We start from the raw sequence: 20,932 nt of genomic DNA, 5'->3' as shown, positions 1-20,932 counted from the left end.
TATTCGTTGTTTTTGCTAATAGGTTATCCTCTTAATATATTGCTTTGTAATTATTTAAACCACTACCTTGGCAGCATAGCTGCTTCGGCTTATAAATAGCATATTTATTCTGTAAAAAGGAGTTTGCTTTGTTTAAATACTCAAGCTACTGCCTCGGCTTCTAATTAACATATTCATTCTATAAAGAAGACTTTGTTTTTTTAAATACTTAAGCTATTGCCTTGCCCAGTGTAGCTGTATCGGCAAACTAATGACAATTATGGGAAAAGTTTTATTAATGTCATTGTATCCATACAAACACTGCTTGACTGTCGCGGTTTGTGAATTATGGTGTCTCATTGCTCATCAAAATCTCCGGTAACTTTTCAACACCAAAGAAGGTTTCTTACATTTAACGTGAATTACATTTCTAAGATTCGGTGTTACGTAAACAAATTTTTCGATACCAATTAGCAGTAACATTTGATTTTTAAAATGGCGATTCTATTTCTAATAAAAAGCAATCTTGACAAAAGTACGAAGCGGTACATTCTCCGCGGTTTTAACCCAAATAAAAGCGTCGACGAGTCCGCTTCATAGAGATACCGGCCAGAACCACACCTGTTCTCTTCACTCCGACACACCACCATACCATGGTGTGGTTCTCTCTACGGTGTTGGTAGAAAATTGTTCCAACGACTCGATCGTGCCAGAAGTGAACTGGTCGCCGTCGAGGCCGTCGTTAAATTAAAATCGCGAACCGTGTTTCTACTCTTGTGTTAACCAGTTTAAACGTTGAAAAAATCGAAATAATCAAATTTTTTTTTAAATAATCAAAATAAGAAGTTATTAAAGTATTTTTTTGATAAAGTGAAACGGTTATTTGAAATAATTAAAATAATAGTTATTAAATACGTTTTCAAGTAATTTTTGTGGGTTGTTTTCCAATTTTCCTCTCCAATTATTATTTACCGTTTCATAAAGTTGGATTTATGTGTTTTCTGTGACGTTAAAATTCTTTTTTTGTGTGTTGTGTGTATATTTTCCCTACCCAACTCTCCGCGTACCATTTGAAAGGTAAGAATCGAAGTGTCGAGGTTGCCGAGAAGTAGGCGTGTTGTTTTAATATTGTTTTTTTTTGTTATTCTTTTTCTATCTTTTTCTAATCCGATTAATTTCTCTCTTTAACACCAAACAAAAAAAAAGAACACAAAATATAGCGCAAAAATCACCGCCTTATTTACATAAATCGAATCAAAATAATTAATATAACTAGTTAACCTGAAATGTTTTTTGTTAAGAAGACGGAAACGGTCGAGAAAATCCGATTGTCGAAAGTAGTATACGACCTGGAAACGTAAAGTGTGTTATGCCAACAACCATCTTCAAAGCGGGTTGCGCAGCATCTTTCTTCTTCTTTCGTAGTCTTTTTTGGTCGTTGGTGTTTTTATTTTTTGATTTTTTTGATCGTAACCGGAAGCGCGAATCCTACCTAAATGCTCCACCTTGCCGCTTTTAGGACGAGTGACGACGGAACGCGGAGGAATGGAATTTAAGAAAGTTGAGAATTGCATTAATAAAAGATTTATAAAATGGCATTCCTCTTCATGTTAATGCGTTATAACTACCTGATTTCGCAAAATTAATAATTTCGCTCAATTTAAATTGTCAATTTGACGTTTAAAACGATAATAAAATATCGATTTAAATTTAAATTAGTAACTTATCGTTCGAAATATCATTTCTTCAAAGTTTAAATAGAAAATTTTAATTTAAAATAAAAATTATTTAAATAATTACTCACCCCATCTATTGGATTCGCCCGTATCGAGTATTTTTGACGTCTCGAATCTAAAATAATTAAATTTTATTACAAAACAGTTTAATTGAAACAATAAATACATGAAAAAATACGTTCTTGAAAGTACAATTTGTTTATAGTGATTTTTAGTTCTATAAAGAGGTTTAGTTAATTTACTTTTTATAAAATGAATAAAAAAATTGAATTATTAAAATCGCCCCATCTAGTGGTGGCGACCCATATTAAGTCAATTTTATATTTCAACCCCAACGATCTTATTTCTTCCTCAAATTATTAAATTTTATTAAAAAAATAATAATTAAATAAGAAATACGTACAAAAATCATCAAAAACGAGGATATTTTGGGTTCGATAAAAACATTTTTCACTCCAAAATGAATGAAGGAAGTTTTACATAACCCAACTTTTTAACCCCGCAATATGAAATGTTTGGGTACTTCTAAAAATTGGAAAAATCGGAGGTTTGTGTTAATTTTGTTATTTCGATACTAAATAATTAAAAGGTAGCGAAAATTTCAAATTAATTTACTTTTTCTAAAATAAATAAAAGAATTTAATTATTTAAATTCGCCCCATCTAGTGATGGCGACCCATATTAAATCAATTTGACATTTCAACCCCAACGATCTAATTTCTTCCCTAAAATATCAATTTTTATTATAAAAAGGATAATTAAACAAGAAATACGTTATTGAGGATACGAATTATATATTTGAAGCGAATTTGGGCTGCACAAAAAGATTTTTCACCCCGAAATGAATCAAGGAAGTTTTATATAACCTAACTTTTTATCGCGTCAATTTTAAACGTTTCCTGTCAAGCTGTCAAAAAATGCTTAAGGTTATGATTAAGGTTGAAGCATAATATATGGGATAATCTTGTTTTAAAATTATTATGAGTTATAATGAAGATCTTCGTGTTCTATTGACACATATTCTCCATACACACCTTTTAGAATCTTTTTAAAATCAATCGAACGTTTTCACAAGCAATTTATACAATATACTAAAATACAGGTGTTTGAACCACGAGATCAATGCTATACAGGTTGTTCAAAAATGTTATTTCTTTAACACTTTCGACTAAATCCGAATGTTTCTATGTCTAGTGTTAGTTCTAGTATTGCACTAGCACTATCACTAGAGCTAATACAAGACAGAACTAGAATCATTCGGATTTAGCCGTCTTGAAAGACGTGCGGCTAAACCCAAATGATTCTAGTTCTAGGTATAGTGTTAGTTTTACATAGTAAAAGTACTAGTGTAAAACTAGTCTAGTTTTAATTGTTATGAAACGCTAGATTGTTGTATATTTTTATTGAACTAAAAGTAGAAATAATACTAAACCAAGAACTAGAATCATTTGGATTTAGCGGTCTTATGAGACGCGAGGCTAAACCCGAATGTTTCTAGATCTAGGTCTAGTATTAGTTCTAGTTTTAATTGTTATTTAGCGTTAGATTGTGGTATATTTTTATTAAACGAAAAGTAGAACTAACACTATACCTAGAACCAGAAACATTCAGGTTTAGCCGTGCGTCCCTTAAGACTGAAACTCAGAGATATCATAAGGACGTCATTTTTTCAAACAAAACTTTTCCTTTACAAAACTACCCAATGCCTGTACTATTAAGCTATATTGCATTTCTACTTGCGAGGTAAACTTCAAAAAACTTCCCATTTACTCTATTCATAGAGAATTGAAAGAGAATTGAAATGGTATTTTGATACCTCGTTTAGTTTTAATAATAAAAATGATTAAAGTTCAGTTAAACGGTAAATGGAATTTCTTGGAATGACATCATCGATTTCTTTTATAACTCTTATTTTTCTTAAGGTTATTTTTTGTTGTAACTTATTATATCTTCTGATATATTCGAAATTGTTGGGATGATTACGTAAATCTGTGTGTTGTCTCGTTTCGAGGCAAACTTTCTAATTCTTCACGTAAATGTCAAGAACTTTAACTTGTATTGGATGCTTCTTTCGATGACGCTTAAAACAATATTAACAAAATCCTGTTTTTATCATTTTTATGATTTACCTAAATGGAGGTTTAATAATCTTGTTCTTTATCTTTTAAGTTTATTTTGAAGCAATTAGGCAAACAAAGTCCTTATTCTTGGTAATTAATCGGAGGAGTTTCCCACAAAACCGCGTTGTTGGGTTTCGTTTTAACCATTTTAACATTTTTTACAATGGAGGTTAAGAACATGACGCAAATCCGAGCGGTTCAGGATCTAAATTGGACAAGGATCTTTTTTGTATGGCTTCAACAATGAGTATGGGAACTGATTTTTGCGAAATTTTGGCTCGATTTTGTTGTTAACTTTTACAAAAATTCTTTTTTAATCCTTTATAGCTATAGATTAACTTTCTAACGTTGTTCAACGTGTCATTTGTGCTAATGGGTAGTTAGGAAGCGATTTTCTCTTTCGATTTATTATAAATAAAACTCTTTTTCGATGTTGAGATGTTAAATTAAGATGTTAAGATGTTGATGGGAAATAGAGTGAGATGATGATTAGTTCCAGTAGGTCAGGAAGAGGAGTCTGCCCGAATAACTGTTTTTCTTTAGCGCGGAACGACTGCGAAATTAGCTTTAAGTTAAAACGAAAGAATTCTCTGACTCAAATAAAAACGTTAAAGTAAAAGAGGGACTTCGAAGGTCTTGACCACTCCTTTAAAGAGCCGATCACGAACTATTTCATTTCTTATTTCTGTTCTTGTTTCTGTTCGTTGAGCACCGCATTTTTGCCAACACTCCACCTGCTTTGCCTCGCTTCTCTTTCTCTCTTCTAAGCCCCACCCGATTTAATTTTAATTCCCCGGAGAAATGAGAAACAAGAACAACTCGTCTGGTGCCGGTTCGAACCTGATGGCGATCTTGCCGAGATGGGATTCTTTTTAGAAAGTTTCGGTGGAGTGAAAGCGCAGGTGCTTTTTGATCTGTTTGCTTCTGTTCTTGCTTGGTTACAGGAATTTGCGCTATGCGATTGAAATTGAGATTAAAAAAAAGAAAAACTTTGACCTTGCTCGCATAAAAACAATTTAATTAATTTCAAATTTTTATTTTAGCCCAAAAGAAAATGATTAATTAATTAATCCACCCAAAAAAATGGCACTAAAACTCCGAAAAGACATCAAAAAATCATCCTACTACGTCTGGTTTTTAGGCGCAAAAGAATCGAAAGGTCTCCGAGGCTCCGAATTTATCCTCCCCGTAATCAAGCACCTCGAAGACCGCGAAAAAGATGTCGAACCATTCAAAGTAACCCTCCAAGTTAGCTCGAAGGGGATGAAAATAATCCAAAACGTAATCTCGCAACAAAGCGGTTCCAAATCGAAACCGAAAAACGAAACGATCAAACACTTCATCCCGCACGGTACGATCACGTGTTGTTATCAAAGGGAGGATGTGATCGCGTGCATTTTGTTGCTGTTTAATCCGGTTACTAAATGTCCGTTGCACGTGCACGCGTACAGATGTGACAGTTTGGAAACGGCGGGATTATTAAAACAACACCTACAAGTCTTGATCGATCGGCCGGAAAATCAAAAGAAATTCGCCGAAATTGAGAATCGATTGTTGTCGCCGAAGGAGAAGAAAAAGTTTGATTCGAGTGTTGGGAGCGACACCGGGACTTCAACCAGGGAAAGCGAATCAAGCGAAGAAAGGTATTTCTGTCTCAAATTCAATCAAAAATGCAAATAAAACATTTTTAATTTTAGATTTAGTAACGACAACGCAAGGGTCACAACGCTTTACGACTCCGTCGCGGCCGAATTAAGGGCGAAACTATGCAAAAAAGACGTTCCCATTTTATTACCACCTCGGGATTACGACACCGTACATCGGCAAAAAGGAAATTTAACCGGAATTGAGTTACGGAGGTGTTTGAACGCCAACATCGTCGGTCAAAATGTCGTTGGAAAAAACACCAATATTACCCGAAGGATTGAAAGTAGCGGGGGAAGTAGTGGAATAGGTTCCGATCATCCTCCATCTCCCGATTCACCGGATGCTAATGATAGTCGATTTAATACTATTGATAATCACAGTACAAGTGGTAAGGCATAAAAAAATTCATTCTTTTATTCAATTTAGCGTAAAATCCGCTTTAATTTGACGTCAAATACGCCAGGTTATCAAGTTGTTCAACGAAAAAATTTAAAAATGACATTTGACATTGACACTTGTCATAAATGTCTTATTAATTTTTGTAAATTTAATTGTATTAAACTTAAAAGGTTTGAATTTGATACCAAACACGACTTGGATCAATTGTTATAGGATAAAATTAAAATTTGACGATTGACAAATGTTAACATTTTGTTTTTAACAAAAAATTTAATTATGCGTAAAAAGAAAGAAACAAGATTGGGACATTTGTAATTAGACAAAACTTTAAATTTGACGTTTAACATTGACAGATGTCAATTTTATTCGGTTAGAACTAAAAATCTTTTAATTTTGAAAGCGAATAAGTTAAAACTTGACGTTTATCAATGGTAGATGTGACATTTATCATTAATAAATAGAAGAAATTAGTTATTTAGGACATAAATCGTATTAACCAACAAAAATAGAGTGTTTCAAGGCCATTTATGGTCTGTATCAGTTACTCGGACATTTTTTTTCCTTTTTCTGCGTCTCCTCGACATTAGTTGCGCATCGCGTTGGAGATTTCGTGGTGGCCTTCTGTTACAGTGGGTCATTCCTCGCGAGGAACGCGGAAGAAGAACTAGACGAGTAGGAACGTCCTCTACAAGAAGAATCCTAAACTAAGCTCAAATAGGAAGTTACGCTTAACGAAACGCGGCGCCTTTTGCATATTAAAAATAGCTTTTTAACATTTTTAGATCCACATTCTTGTCGTTGCTCTATCTTCTCTTCCGAATATAAAAGAGAACCGTTCTTATTCGTGTTACAATAAACGTAGCGGATGCAAAACAGATGACTTGGAAAACGGCATAGATACAGTTATTTAGATACGTTATTTTGTTGGTTAAATAACAAGTTTAATTGTAACGAATTTTTTGACTAAAACGATTTCTTTTTGTTTTTTAGATGAAGAATGGAACATTGAGCAAGGAGAAGTCCCTTTATACTTGATAAATCAACCAGCATCAAACGTAACTTTACCCAGGCCGTTAAGGAACGTTGAAAACCTCGATAAATGTCCCCCGGAACTCAGCAAAACCGAGCCGTTTCGCAGATACCAAGAACAAAAGTCGCCAAATAAATCCAAATCGGCCAAAGAAGAAGAAAAAATTTTACATAGCAAATTTTTATTTACAGATAACGATCACGCGAGAAAATCAATCGAAAAATTCGATCGATTCGACTTCGAAGAGCGCCGCAAAATGATTAAGGAGGACGTTAATTTCAATAAAATTTTTAGGCAAGATCACCGGAAATTCCCTAGCAAATACCCAAACCCCGAAATCGACGATGGTTTCGATGAGATTAACAGGAAAGATTATCGCACTCAAAAGAAGGGGGAGAAAAAAATTATTAATCAAGACGAGGAGAGGTATAAATCTGGGTTTTATGACGATGAAGAGTACGAAATTAAAAAGCAATATCAGCAACATCAACAACAATATCCAGTTGCTAAAACGCGCCAAAAATATCCATCCCATTTCGATGATGATTTAATAAATAGTTACGAACGAGATCATCGTTCGATTCGATCTCGATGTTCTCAAGATCAACAAAGACATCATCAAACGATTGAAAGAGATCAGCATCAAGAATCGGATAGATCGAGTTACGAGAGATATCAACGATCAAATTTGACGCCGGATAATAACGTATCCCCCCGCGATCGATTCCGCGACGCAAAAGAAAAATTTTTACTCCTTGAAAAGGATCGATTGGAACAAGAAAGGAAGTTAAGGCAAGAAAATACATCAAAAGATTTAAAATATCATTATAAACGTGAAAAATATTTTGATTATGACTTCGAATATCAATCGGATGCCTCGAATATTGTGCATCCGAAAGCGGCCCCGAGAAGGAACGATTTTGATCGGAGTGATTTTGAGCGATATAGAAATGAGAAGTTTGATCCGAAACGGCGGTCGATGTTTAATTTGTTGGAGGAGGAGCATAAAAAGAATTCGTCGGAGATTGCTAAGGAGTTAAAAAGGCGCTCGTATTTGGATGGGAATCATTCCGATTTTTCCGAGATTCATAATCAGAGATTTTTGGATTTACCCGAAAGCGATCGATTTGGTTACGGAAAGTATCCGAGTAATTTGGAGGATGAAAAAAATGAATCGTTGAAGTATGACTCTAAATATGAATCTAAATATGACGCAAAATATGACCCAAAATATGATTCAAAATATGAATCAAAATATGATTCAAAATATGATCCTAAATATGAATCTAAATATGAGAATAAATATGATCCTAAATTTGAGTCAAAATTTGATTCAAAATATGACTCAAAGTTTGTGAAGAATCAAAAAGGTAAAAATTCGGCTGGATATAGACATAGTTACGCTGAGCCTAAACTTAAAGTTGAAAATAAGAAGAAACAGGGCCATTACCCGGAGATGATTAATAATAATCAATATAAAAACGGAAATAGCAGTACAGGAAGGGTTGGAATAGCGAGTGTTCATCCGTATTAATCAAGAAATTATTGTTATTGAAGAAAATAATATTTTAATTTTTATAAAGTTGCTCAATTGTGAGATTTTTTTTAAATATAAATATTTAAGGAGAATATAACTGAAAAAAGTTATTGGAAAAGAAAATGACTCGAAATAAATTAATATATATAGTATAAATTTTTTTGTTTATGTATAAAAAGTTGAATGACGAATTTCTAAGAAAATTGAAAAATATTTCCGATTTTATCTTAAAGATTATTAAAAATCCTTTAATTTGATACCAAACACGATATATTTTGGATAAAAATTAAAAAAAAATGGTTAAAGTTATGTCAACTGTCAAATTTTGTTTATTAACTTTTTAAATAACTTTTTTAATTTTTAACCGAATTATATCGAGTTTGGTATCATTTTAAAGGATTTTTCTCAACCTTTTAAAAAAATAATTTAAGTACCGATTTTATCTTTAAGTTAAAATAAAAAATAATTTTACCACAAAGATCATTTAAAATGCGTTAATTTGATACCAAACTTAATATAATTCCGATTAAAACTAAAATATAGGTAAAAAAAATTTTTATTTTGAGGTTATGTCACTTGTCAAATTAGAAATGTCATTTTTAGTAACTTTTTTATTTTTTAAACAAAATATATCGAGTTTAGTAGCATTTTAAACAATTTTTTACAACCTATTCGAAAATATAATGATAAATTAACGATAAATTCGTCATTCAAGATACTTTTTGCCAAGCAAAAAAAAAAATTTATAATTATAGGTAACGCTGTAAATATTATTTTAAATCAAAAATAAAATTGTTAAGCGAAAAAAGGAACCTATTATCACTAAAAATATAATTATCGAAATGTTAAATAATATAAATGTGCCTTAAAAAAGTTATAAATAACAATAATTGTATATTAATTATATTTTGAACTAAATTTTGTTTTAATTATGTATTTTTTTTAATTTTTTCAAAGTGTGATGGCTCCAAGTAAAAATATAAAAATAAATATTAATAAAAATAATATTTTCTAAAAATCAAGCTGTATATGTATTATTGTTATTGCAAAAATTAATTTAAAAATAAACGACCTTTTTGATTCAATCGAATTAATTAATTTATCTTCCCGATTTCTTAAAAGCGAGAAAATAAAATTAGAAAATGTCAATTTGATTTGCTCAAGGATGTTGGTGATGGGTTTGTGTTTGGTTAAGAGAAATTTGTTTAAGAGAAATCTTCTCTCAACACTTTTACTTCTACTATTAAATCTTTAAAAATTAAAAATAATTAATTTTTGATTTTATCCTAAAAAGGATCAAAAATGCTGTAATTTGATACTAAACACCACATATTTTCGATTAAAAACAAAAAAGTTACAATAAAAAATTAATTTTTAGGTTATGTCACCTGTCAAAATGAATGTTATTCTTTTTAATAACTTTTTTAATTTTAAACATAAATATATCGAGTTTGGAGTCGTTTTAAAGCATTTTTCGCGATCTTCATAAAAATTAATAAATAATCCGAGTTGGGTTCGGTATTTTTTGAGTCAAGTAAGTGGCATAACACCTAAGGCGAAACTTTCTCTCGGCTCGTTTTCTGTCCCAATTTGGCGAACAACTCAAATTCGCGACTTTTCATTTTATTCTTTAAAACCCGCGCCGATTTTAACAGGATCAAGGCGAGCGTCCCAAAAGAATCATTTAATTCGTTCAATTCTAAAACGCGATTAAGAAACATTCCTCGTAAAAGAATTTCTCGGTAAGAATGAAAATGAAATAAAAAAGGGCTGAAGCCTACTTCTTCTAGCATAGTCTCTTTCTATCTAAGAAAACCAGTTTGAATTCCTTCCTTCTCCCGGTGCCGCCGTTGGAGATGGGCCTCGGGCCAGCTTTTTACACTAAAAACGTGATGGAGAAAGTGATTTCTACATCGCGGTGATTGTTTGAGGGAAATCAATAAATTTCTTTTTAGATTTTTCCGTTTTAAGATGAACCGTACTGTTCAGAAGGAAATCTTTCTTTTTAATTACAAGATTTATTACCGCACAAAGTTTGCGATTACGTCGCTGACTCAATTCTCAATTGTTAAGAGATGTAACTACGAAGAGATCCTCTTCCTATACAACCAAGACACCGCGAGAGAGTTTTAACTTTTTAAAGGAAATTTCTCCATCGACACCACGGTTCAACGCACTCAATCGTGTGTGTGTGTGAGTGGGTCTTCTTCTCTCTTCTTGTTGAGGGGCTTTGTGTGTCATCCGGAAAAAGAGATATCAAGAAAATGATTATTTAGGAATACGCGGATGAGGCGATGCGAAACAGTTCGCGATTAAAATGACTGTGATTATTCGATGGGGGATCACCGGGGGGATTAGTTAAGTTGGAAAACGCAGAAAATGAATATATTTGAGGATTTCTTTTTAATCGATTGGAAAAGTAAAGATATCTCCCGGTTTTTATCATCCCATACACAGGATGTCTTGTGTATGCACAACAGTGTCGGCCATGTTAAACGTACTTTCTACGCCTTTCCAGAGAGAGCCCCATTCACCTGCCGGAATGCCTCTACCTACATCGAGCTATGGTCAGTGCGAACAGGTGCATAGAAGAGGCAACAACACTCCATCGAGAGACACCTCTCGAATACAACGAAAAACGTCACTTTTATAAACGGTTAACACACTAAATTATTAGTTCGGGGTATTAAAATAATAATAATAAATAGTGATTATTAAATAATCAAATAAAAATCAAAAAAATTAATAAAAAAGAAGAAATTATTTTGCGGTTTTTGTGGATTAAGAAATTAAATGGATTATTTATTTCAATTTTCGTTGAAAAGGTGAGTTCTTGATTTTGATTAAATTTAAATTTAAAAAATTAATTTAAAAATTAAATTAAAACAAAAAAATTATTAAATTGAATTGAGAAAGATTGGAAATTAAAAATAAAAATGTTTTTTATTTTTATTAATTAATTTTTGAAATAATTTTCTCGATGATTTCTAGAACCTCCTTTAATGTTACTCTGGGTAAACTTTTGACCTTTTCGATCGCAACGAGCCCGCAGCTTTGAACTCGTGATAGACTTTGAAATACCTCAAGAACAGTTCGGATTTATTTCGAATTCTTCGAAACATTTTAAACGAATTAAATTAAATCAAATTAAATTATAAAAAAATAATAAAACTAACAGTGCAGTTACATAAAATTATTGCGGTGTAGAATATTATTTACATAAAACAATGTATTGAGATTGTATTAACTGCGTATTATGTAAGATTTTTATTTGATTTGATGTAACAATAACCGATGATGTGTTGGGTAATAATAAATGAATGTTGTGTTGAAATCTACAACTTTTGGAACTAATTTATGCCGTCCTGTTCAGAGGGAAATCAAAATTCAATCGTCTATTTAAAAATTTTTTTTTAAATTAACTTTGAAACAAGTTTTATATGAAAAATTTTTCGATAATAAGAAATACCTATATACAGTGTGTTAATTAATTATCGTACCCGACGTCATCATTGCAAGTATGCAACAAATATCATAATACTGGTATTGCAATACGCAAATCGAGTATTATAAAATAAATATTGTGATACTGATTCGAATCAATATTGTTTTCTAAATCAATTTCTTTCACGATGAAAAACTTAGAAATTCTGCACGAGTAGTTTCCCGAGCATCCAATGTTAAGACCCCACATCAACTCAATGCTAGATAACGCAGATCGGGAATTTCATATAACTCACAATATATGAATGCAGTAAATATAAATAGTTACGAAATTACTGTGCACTTGCACTGTCTCACATAAAATGCAACATAGCTTAATAGTACAAGCATTGGGTAGTTTTGCAAAGGAAAAGTTTTATTTTAAGGGACTCATGGCTAAACCCGAATGTTTCTGGTTTTGTGTTAGTTCTACTTTTCGTTCGATAAAAATATAGCACAATCTAACGCTGAATAACAATTAAAACTAAAACTAACACTACTATCCGTGCAAAAAGTCAAGGCCCCTCACTTTAGAGATCGATATCTTCGTAACCGCTCGATGGAAAAAATTGCTGTAAAGTTTATTGTAATCAGTGAACATTTCTGCGTATCACATGTTAATTTGGAAATTTTCGGGTCGGCGGTTTTACTTTTATCGCGAGTTAAGTGAAAAAAGTACCCGATTTTTGAGAGTGCCAGCAACTTTGTCTACTTTGCCATTTTTTCTCTCCAAAACTATTTGACGAAAAAATTTCAAATTTGAACTGGTGGTAAACCGATGTGTTCTTAATGTGGGGCATATTTTATGTTTTCGATATTCCATATAGTTTCGCGGAAAATCGCGGTTTAGTAGGATGCTGTTATTTCGAAAACGACCTGGCGAATTTCAACGCGGTTTTTACCAAAATATGTCAAATAATGCGGATTTTCGGACTCCGTTATCAGTTTTTCAAAAATAAGGCTCCCTAATTTTTTAAGAGCGAGAAACAGAAATCAGCTATGCGGGGAGAGGAAGGTTCCCAATTGGAACAGATGGTGCGTCCCAGACAGTACGTCGCGCCTTTATCTTGCCTACATAAAGAAATAAGGCGCGACGTCCTGTCTGGGACGCACCATCTGTTCCGATTGGCCGAAACCCTCGTCACCCCGCAGAGCTTATTTCTGTTTCTTTTTAATTTGTAATTCCATTAAATCGCTCTTAAAAAAATAGAGAGCCTTAATATTGACAAACTGATAACGGAATCCGACAACCAACATTATTTGACATATTTTGGTCAAATCCGCGAAGAAATCCACCCAACCGTTTTCGACATAACGGCGTCTTACTAAACCGCGATTTTCCGCGAAACTGTATGAAATATCGAAAAAATAAAACATGCCACTCATTGAGAACACATCAGACTACCACCTGTTCAAAATTAAAATTTTTTCGTACGACAGTTTTCGAGAAAAAAAATCGCAAAGTTGATAAAGTTGCCAATTCCGTAAAAAATCGGGTGCATTTTTCATTTAACTCGCGGTAACAAGAAAACCGTGGATCCGAAAATTTTCAGATTAACATAAGTTACGTAGAAATGTTCAGTGATTACAACAAATTTTGTTGCAATTTTTTTTATGGAGCGGTTGCGAAGATATCGATCTCTAAAGTGAGGGGCCTTGACTTTTTGCACAGATAGTAGACATAGAACTAGAAACACTCGGATTTAGCCGCACGTCTGTCAAGACGTCTAAACTCGAATGATTCCAGTTTTGGGTCTTATGTTAGTTCTAGTGATGGTGCTAGTGCAAAACTAGAACTAACACTACAAATCTTCGGGTTGGGTTGGATTGGGTTAGTTCTAGGTCTAATGTTAGTTCTAGTTTTAATTCGAAAAAATTGACGTAGTTGAAAGGTTAGTAAAACTAGAATCATTTGGGTTTAGCCGTCTTAAGAGAGGTACTGCTAAATCCGAATGTTTCTAGTTCAAGTGTTAGTTTTAGTTTTAATTGCTATTCAGCGTTAGATTAGACGTGCAACCAGAAACATTTGCGTCTCTTAAGACGAAAATTTAGAGTTATCACAAGGACGTCACCTTTTCGAAACAAAACTTTTCCTTTGCAAAGCTACCCAATGCCTATATGTATTATTTAAGCTATGGTGCATTTTATGTGGGACAGTGCAAGTGCATAGTAGTTTCGTAACATTCATATATTGCGAGTTATATGAAATTCCCGGTATGTTGATTTGTTAATGGACAAATATAGTATAAAATCGCCCGCAAGCGACCTCGGCTAAGTTAATAATAATGAAAAGAATTAAGCTCCAATCATATCAACAAATATTGCAGCAACCTCGACTTAATATGGTTTAATCATTCATGGCTAAAACATCACAGCACATCAATATAACATTAAACAACGGCCGCAAGCGACCTCGGCTAATATTGTGATGATAATAATATATTTTGAAAGAAGACTCGATTTATACAGGGTGATTCACATAAGAACCGACACAGAGCAGGGACATGTAGAGGACAATAAATTAAGATGATTTAACGTAACTTACCTCTATACTAAGTTGTACACCTGAGGAGTTATAGGCCTTCAAAGTTGGCTCTTAAATTTTTAAAAAGTTCAATATCTTCGTAATACATTAAGCTAGAAAAAAAAAATTGGTATACGTTATGAGTGTACCAAGGGTATTAATTGGTAGCAAATTGAACTCAATTGAAGCATTTCATTCAGTACCCTAAATTTGGACAGACTTTTTTAATCCTTTGGCCGATTTAATACATTACTACTTCATTTCATGTGGAATTTAATTCTAAAACTTTTCTTACTCTTATTATTTTTTAAAAAACTTCGTCGTTTTCATAGAAAACTTAAATAACTAAACCCACGTATATCGTAATGTTGCTTAAAATCATCGAAAATTCAGTAGTCGGCTATGAAATTGTACGTCAAACTTGACAAATAGGTTATAAAGTTATTTGACGACAAGGTTTTATAACCTATTTGTCAAGTTTGACGTACAATTTCATTAAAAAATTCGTGTCTTTAGTTATTTGAGTTTTTTATGAAAACGACAATGTTTTTTAAAAAATAATAAGAGTAAAAAAAGTTTTAGAATTAAATTCCACATGAAATCAGGTAATAATGTGTTAAATCCACCAAAAGGTTAAAAAAATCTGTCAAAATTTAGGGGACCATCACCCGTAATCAACCCTTTCAAATGCCTCAATTGGTCTCAACTTGCTACCAATTAATACCCTCGGTACACTCATAACGTATACCAAATTTGGTTTTTCTAACTTAATGTATTACGAAGATATTCAATGTTTTAAAAATTTAAGACCCAACTTTGAAGGCCTATAACTCCTCAGGAGTACAACTTAGTATAGAGATAAGTTGTGTTAAATCGTCTTAATTTATTATCCCTGTTCTATGTCGGTTCTTATGTGAATCACCCTGTATAAATCGAGTCATCCTCATTTATGATATTTAAAAAGAAAGCTTAAACAATAACATTTTGAAAAGAAAAAAAGGAACCTTATTAGATCCGTTGGGGAATCACCCCGGCGTAAAACAAAATTAAAACCCACTCTTTATCCGAAACCAAGAACCGTTCAAAACTGGGCTAACGACGGTTTCACACGCCACGCAGTGACACATAATCCCGCATCGTACCCCATCAGTAATTCGAAACCAACATGACTCATTCATTTTAAAAAACCACCACCGCAACGTGTTTTAGTTTCAAAATTAATCATTATTATTATTATTCATTTTCTATTGAAGTCCTCGTTTTGTTATATTATATACAGGTGGACTTAATGAAACAGAACGTTAAGTGGCGTTTCGATTAAGCGGATTCGCTGTACCGTACCGTGTACAGCTACGCAAGACATCTGCGGGTACCCTTTTGTTGTCACGCCTCTCCCGTTTACTCTCTTCTTCTTCAACTTCTTTTTGTTACCTTGCATTACCCGACTTCCTCGTCTCATTTCACCGCTTCGTTCGAGACTCTTCTTCTTGTATTTCATTTTAAAAGGTGCGCACAAGAGAAAGTTGATTTCATTTCCGAGTTGAAGTTATTAGAAAACTTTTCTCACCCTTTTTAATATTGTTTTATTCAAAAACGAGACAATATTGTGGTAATTAAGCATAAACGGTGTTAAAAGCTTTCTTTTTTATATTATTACAATATTGTTGTTTCGAAGACGTCCTAATTTTATTTTTATTTAGCCTTGTAACGATCTGATCTTCTTCGAAGTTGGGTTTAGATAAAAATGAAATTAAAATTGCGATGGGTTACGAAGCGTGAAAAGGAAATATAATAAATAAAGAAGGGGTGTGACATTTTTCGGTTTGAAGGCGAAGCCTGGATTAGCATAAAATATGCGAGATATTCAGAGCTCGCGTTCTGATTGCGTAATCGAAACATACTTTTATGTGTGCTGGTTTACAAGAAATACTGGAGTAGAGCAACGGAATACTTTGCTTCAAATCAATTTGTTTCGCTCAATTAATGATTTTTATTTTTTAGATAATGCCCAATCAAAATGCCAACGGCAACGCTTCTCTTAAGAGAACCGAACACCACCTCGCTATCGGCAATCGTCGAAAAGTCGCAACAAAAACCACTACATCCATCACTTGAGTACGAGTTAAAGCTGCGATCATCCCAACTCGATTTGATCCCAATCCAGAAGATTAAATCGCCATCATCGCCACACTCAGACGAAGGATTCGAATCGGACATCGATAGCTTATCGATCGTTTCAAGCGATGACAACTTCCCCACAAGAAACGTTGCTCAAAAAAATATTTCCGCCGAAACTGACAGCGCAAACGGAAGTGCATGTAGTGATACAGACGAGGAGTTAAAAGAAAATCAAATCGAAACCGAATCGTACGAACTAGTCAATTGCTTGTGTTACTCCGACGTGAAATTCCCCGACGTTTTAGTTTTTGTGCTCAAAATTGACGCGTTGGTATTCAAATTCGGTAATCTGGAAGACTTAGAATCGTTTTACACCAATTTTAACACGTTAAAAGCGGTTTCGAACCAAAAAACCTACGGAAAAAAGGTCGGCAAGTTCAATTTGTTGCAAAGAATCGACGACGATGGGGTAACCCACATTGAAATCAAAAAGGAACCAAAAATCGATTTTGACTTAATCGATTTCTCCGAAGAAAAAGTCCCCAAAAAACCGGAGAGGAGGAAAAAAATTAAAGGGAAAGCCCCACCACCACCCCCAACAACAACTTTAAATCAGATTAAAATCAATAATTTAAATGGAATAGAAGATAAAGAACAAAATGTGTTAAAAGGCGAATACATCCGGGTTAATGTCCCCAAAATCGATGTTATAACCGAGAAATTAACTCAAACTACGATAAATAATAATCATTTTAATATATATCAACGCCCCAAATTAACGAGTTATCAACAATTCAAATTTATAGCGGAAGAAAAAAAGATTTTAACCCCACAAAAAAGATTCCCGGAAAATTGGACTTGCTCAATGCCCCGAAATTGCTCGAAATATCGCAGTAAAAGCGAAACGAGATTATTTCAACCTCAACAACCCATTAATTACAATTATCGCTACATAGACGCGAAAAATTATTGCAACTCCCCGATTTATTTAAGAAAATCCAATCAACAATTTCAATCAGGTTCAATTTCGAATCGATTTTTTGGAATGACTGGGAAATTAAAGGATTTTAGTAACGATTTTATCGGGATTAACGACGGGAATCGTTGGAATAGTTTGGGGGAGTTAACGGTGAGGAATCGGAACCAAATCGATTCGAATTTGAAAAGTGTTATAAAGAAGGAAGACGCGAAAAAGAAGGAGAAAAAGGTTACTTTTAGTGCTTACGCGACCGTTCAAGTTGTGTAATAAGTTTTTTTTAAGGAAATATTTTAATTAACCGGAACCTGATCAAATACGTAATTAAAAAATAAACTTTACTAGTCATAAATTTGGTGAAATCAAAAAAAAATTGAGCAAAAATTGAAAAAATAAAAATTAATTGTTTGTTTATATCAAATTGTATATAATTTTTTTTAATAAACGATAAGATTATGTAATATATGAAGTGTATATTCGAATATAATGTATTATAGAGTCAAAAAAATTAATCAATGTATAAATTGTATAAAAAAAATATAAATAAATTCGTTTTTAAATTAAAAAAATCTTTAATTTGACACCAAACACCCCATATTTATCTTAAAAAACAACGGAGATACACAACTTTTTATTTATCGACCGCCATCTTTTTTTTTAATTTATAAAAATGGCCGCCGATTTTTTGACAGTTCCATTTCCGCCGTTTTTTAAAATAAACACACCGAGTTTGGGCTCATTTTAAAGCATTTTCAATTTCCAACATGAACATAATCATTAAAATCACCAACTTCAACATTAAAAAAAAACTTGGTACACGAAAATAACGACTGCTTGCAGGTAAGTAGATAGTAAGTTATAATAGAAAAGTTAGAAAAGATTGTGTAAGACCAGACAGTCTTTGCAAAATTTTGTTGATACTAATAGATGATTAAATACTGGTAATAGAAGACTAAACACCACTTGCACAAGATTATCTATTTTTCCATTAGCAGTATATAGGATAATAGAAAAGTAGGTAGTAATGGATTTTAATACTGCTGGTAATGTCGCAGAAGACTAAATACTACTTGCAAAAAACTAGATTAATATGACAACTAACTTCAGGTTTAAAGTGTCAACCTCAATTTTGACATATTTGTAATCTTCATTAAAAATTCTTTAAAATAAGTACAAACATGACATATTTATCTTCAATATTAATGAAGTTATGGTCAACTTCCGGTTAGAAATGTCAATGTAAAATTTGACATATTTGTGATAAAAATCCTTTGTAATGATTAAATTAAACATGATACGTTTAATTCTTTATTTTATCTTTGTTGTTTTTTGAGATAAGGTTTTTTAATGAAGATGACAAATATGTCAAAATCGACGTTGACGTTTCAAACCGGAAGTTGATCATATCTTCATTAATATTAAAGTTAAATATGTCAAGTTTGGACTCATTTTAAAGGATTTTTTATTAAGATGATAAATATGTCAAAATTAATGTGGAAAGTTCAAACTTTTTTGTTTTTTGAGATAATTGCGTAATGTTTGGGTTCATTTTAAAGATTATTTTATGAAAATTACGAATATAACAATTAAATTAAATAAGAACTAACAATAGACCTACAAAGTATCGGGTTTAACCATGTGTCTTCAGACATGTATTGACATGGATTTTATGTGGGAAAAAGCCCAAATTTTATGGTTACATCGCATTCAAATTAACAAAAAGAGTTTTGCTTTACCCTTTAAATTAAATAAATACTCAACAATTAGTTTTAAAAAGAAACTAACTTTTACTTTATTATTAATACTATAACAATTATTCCTTTAAAAAACTTCTTTTCTTCATTGCTTTTTCCCTTGTTTAGCAACCGCCTCCATGGCTTTCCTAACAGTTTCCGGGTCCCCTAAAAATTGCATCGTCGTTCCAGGCAGCGCTTTCATATCCTCCCCCAGCAGATAATAAAACGGAATTCCCGTCGGCAAATTCACCTTCAAAATCTGATCGTCAGTCAGCCTTTCAATGATTTTAACCAACCCTCTCAAACTGTTTCCGTGAGCCGCGATAATCACGCGATATCCAGTTTGAATTTCCGGAACGATGTGTTCCTCCCAAAACGGCAAAGTTCTCTCCAACGTCATTTTTAATGATTCAAACATCGGGAATTGATCTCGCGGGGGATCATTGGCGTACCTAACCATTTTAATTTATTAAGTTCATTACTTTAATTAATTAATATTGAAATTACCTTGAGTCAAAAACGATGTCTTTGTAATGTTGGTGACTTTTTTCCATTGGAGGTGGAGGAATATCGTAACTTCTCCTCCAAATCGTAACTTTATCTTCGCCGTATTTCGCGGCTGTTTCAGCTTTATTCAAGCCTGTTAACGCGCCGTAATGGCGCTCGTTAAGCCGCCACGTTTTAATAATGGGCATATCGGTTTGATTTACGGCTTTCAAAACATAATTTAAGGTCATATTAGCTCGAGTCAAAACCGACGTAAACGCCACGTCAAAACAATAACCCGCCTTTTTTAGCGCCTCACCGCCCTTTTGCGCTTCCTTATGCCCTTTCTCGGATAAATGGGTATCGTACCAACCTGTAAATAGGTTCTTTTTATTCCATTCTGATTCCCCGTGGCGAATCATAACGATTTTGTAAGTTTTTTGGGGTGGTAACGTGGGTTTTTCGCATGGGTTTTCTTTTTTGCACGAACACATACAACATGGTTTTGGGGTTGTTGGGGTTAATGCGGGTTTTGTGAGCGGGGGGTGATTTTTCTTGTGGGGGCACGTCGATAGAGAGCACGATTTTGGTTTGGTTGGGCCATTTTGTTGCGATATCGAAGCGATTATTTTAAAAGGAATTTTGTGAACACGGAGGATTTTGAGGGACGACATTATGACATGAATTCAAAAATAATAACAATAACAAGTGAATATTATTTTGACTTACAAGTCAATTTTGATATTTCAACCTTACACAAAGAAAAAATCCGAGACAATCTCGAGCTCATTACCTTCAATGGCATTTCAATGGTAAACTGCACTCGCCGTGTACAGTTATCGCATATTGCGTAACAAATAACACAACTCTAACGTGATATGCAAGCCTTTATAAAAGCCTCGTTTTTTCTAAAACCGCGTTTTACCGCAAATCGAATACAAAACGGCCTCCTCAATAAACTTCAAGGTTCATTAGAAAACAAAACGGGTTCAAATCGAACTCGCAACGAATTTATTATCACGCATTTTGTTTTTTTGAATGTTAAGGATGAGACTAGTTCACCTTCGAATTGTTTTAGAGACGAAAAACATATTAAATTAAAAAAAAAATAATAATAGAGTGGAAAAAATTAGACCCATTTGTTAAATCGACCAAAAAATA

General features: G+C 33.0%; 3 protein-coding genes across 4 annotated transcripts; 2 read left to right on the top strand and 1 right to left on the bottom strand.

Moving 5' to 3' along the window:
* The first annotated feature begins 632 nt into the window (after positions 1–632).
* Positions 633–9,533, top strand: LOC111414103 (uncharacterized). Of its 2 annotated transcripts, none has more exons than XM_023045286.2 (4): positions 633–1,056; positions 4,879–5,478; positions 5,533–5,870; positions 6,872–9,533. In XM_023045286.2, exons 2-4 carry the CDS (start codon positions 4,919–4,921, stop codon positions 8,443–8,445), a joined length of 2,472 nt encoding a protein of 823 aa, XP_022901054.2. In that variant the 5' UTR covers positions 633–1,056; positions 4,879–4,918; the 3' UTR covers positions 8,446–9,533. The 2 variants fall into 2 exon arrangements, with proteins under 2 accessions (XP_022901054.2, XP_022901055.2); XM_023045287.2 differs by lacking the exon at positions 633–1,056 and adding an exon at positions 4,528–4,737.
* Positions 9,534–11,099: 1,566 nt separating this feature from the next.
* LOC111414107 (uncharacterized) lies at positions 11,100–17,911 on the top strand. Its single transcript, XM_023045290.2, has 2 exons — positions 11,100–11,273; positions 16,457–17,911. The coding sequence occupies exon 2, from the start codon at positions 16,473–16,475 to the stop codon at positions 17,817–17,819; it is 1,347 nt and encodes a 448-aa protein (XP_022901058.1). The 5' UTR covers positions 11,100–11,273; positions 16,457–16,472; the 3' UTR covers positions 17,820–17,911.
* Positions 17,912–19,312: 1,401 nt separating this feature from the next.
* LOC111414109 (phosphoglycerate mutase 1-like) lies at positions 19,313–20,629 on the bottom strand. The gene is made up of 2 exons (XM_023045292.2): positions 19,793–20,629; positions 19,313–19,737 (listed from the first exon to the last, which is right to left on the bottom strand). The coding sequence occupies exons 1-2, from the start codon at positions 20,443–20,445 to the stop codon at positions 19,389–19,391; spliced, it is 1,002 nt and encodes a 333-aa protein (XP_022901060.2). The 5' UTR covers positions 20,446–20,629; the 3' UTR covers positions 19,313–19,388.
* Positions 20,630–20,932: the final 303 nt, after the last annotated feature.

Source organism: Onthophagus taurus, unplaced genomic scaffold, assembly GCF_036711975.1.
Source record: "Onthophagus taurus isolate NC unplaced genomic scaffold, IU_Otau_3.0 ScKx7SY_16, whole genome shotgun sequence".
In the NCBI taxonomy this organism is placed as follows: Eukaryota; Metazoa; Arthropoda; class Insecta; order Coleoptera; family Scarabaeidae; genus Onthophagus; species Onthophagus taurus.
The sequence above is the reverse complement of the archived record's forward strand: the minus strand, read 5'-3'. Positions and strand labels throughout refer to the sequence as shown.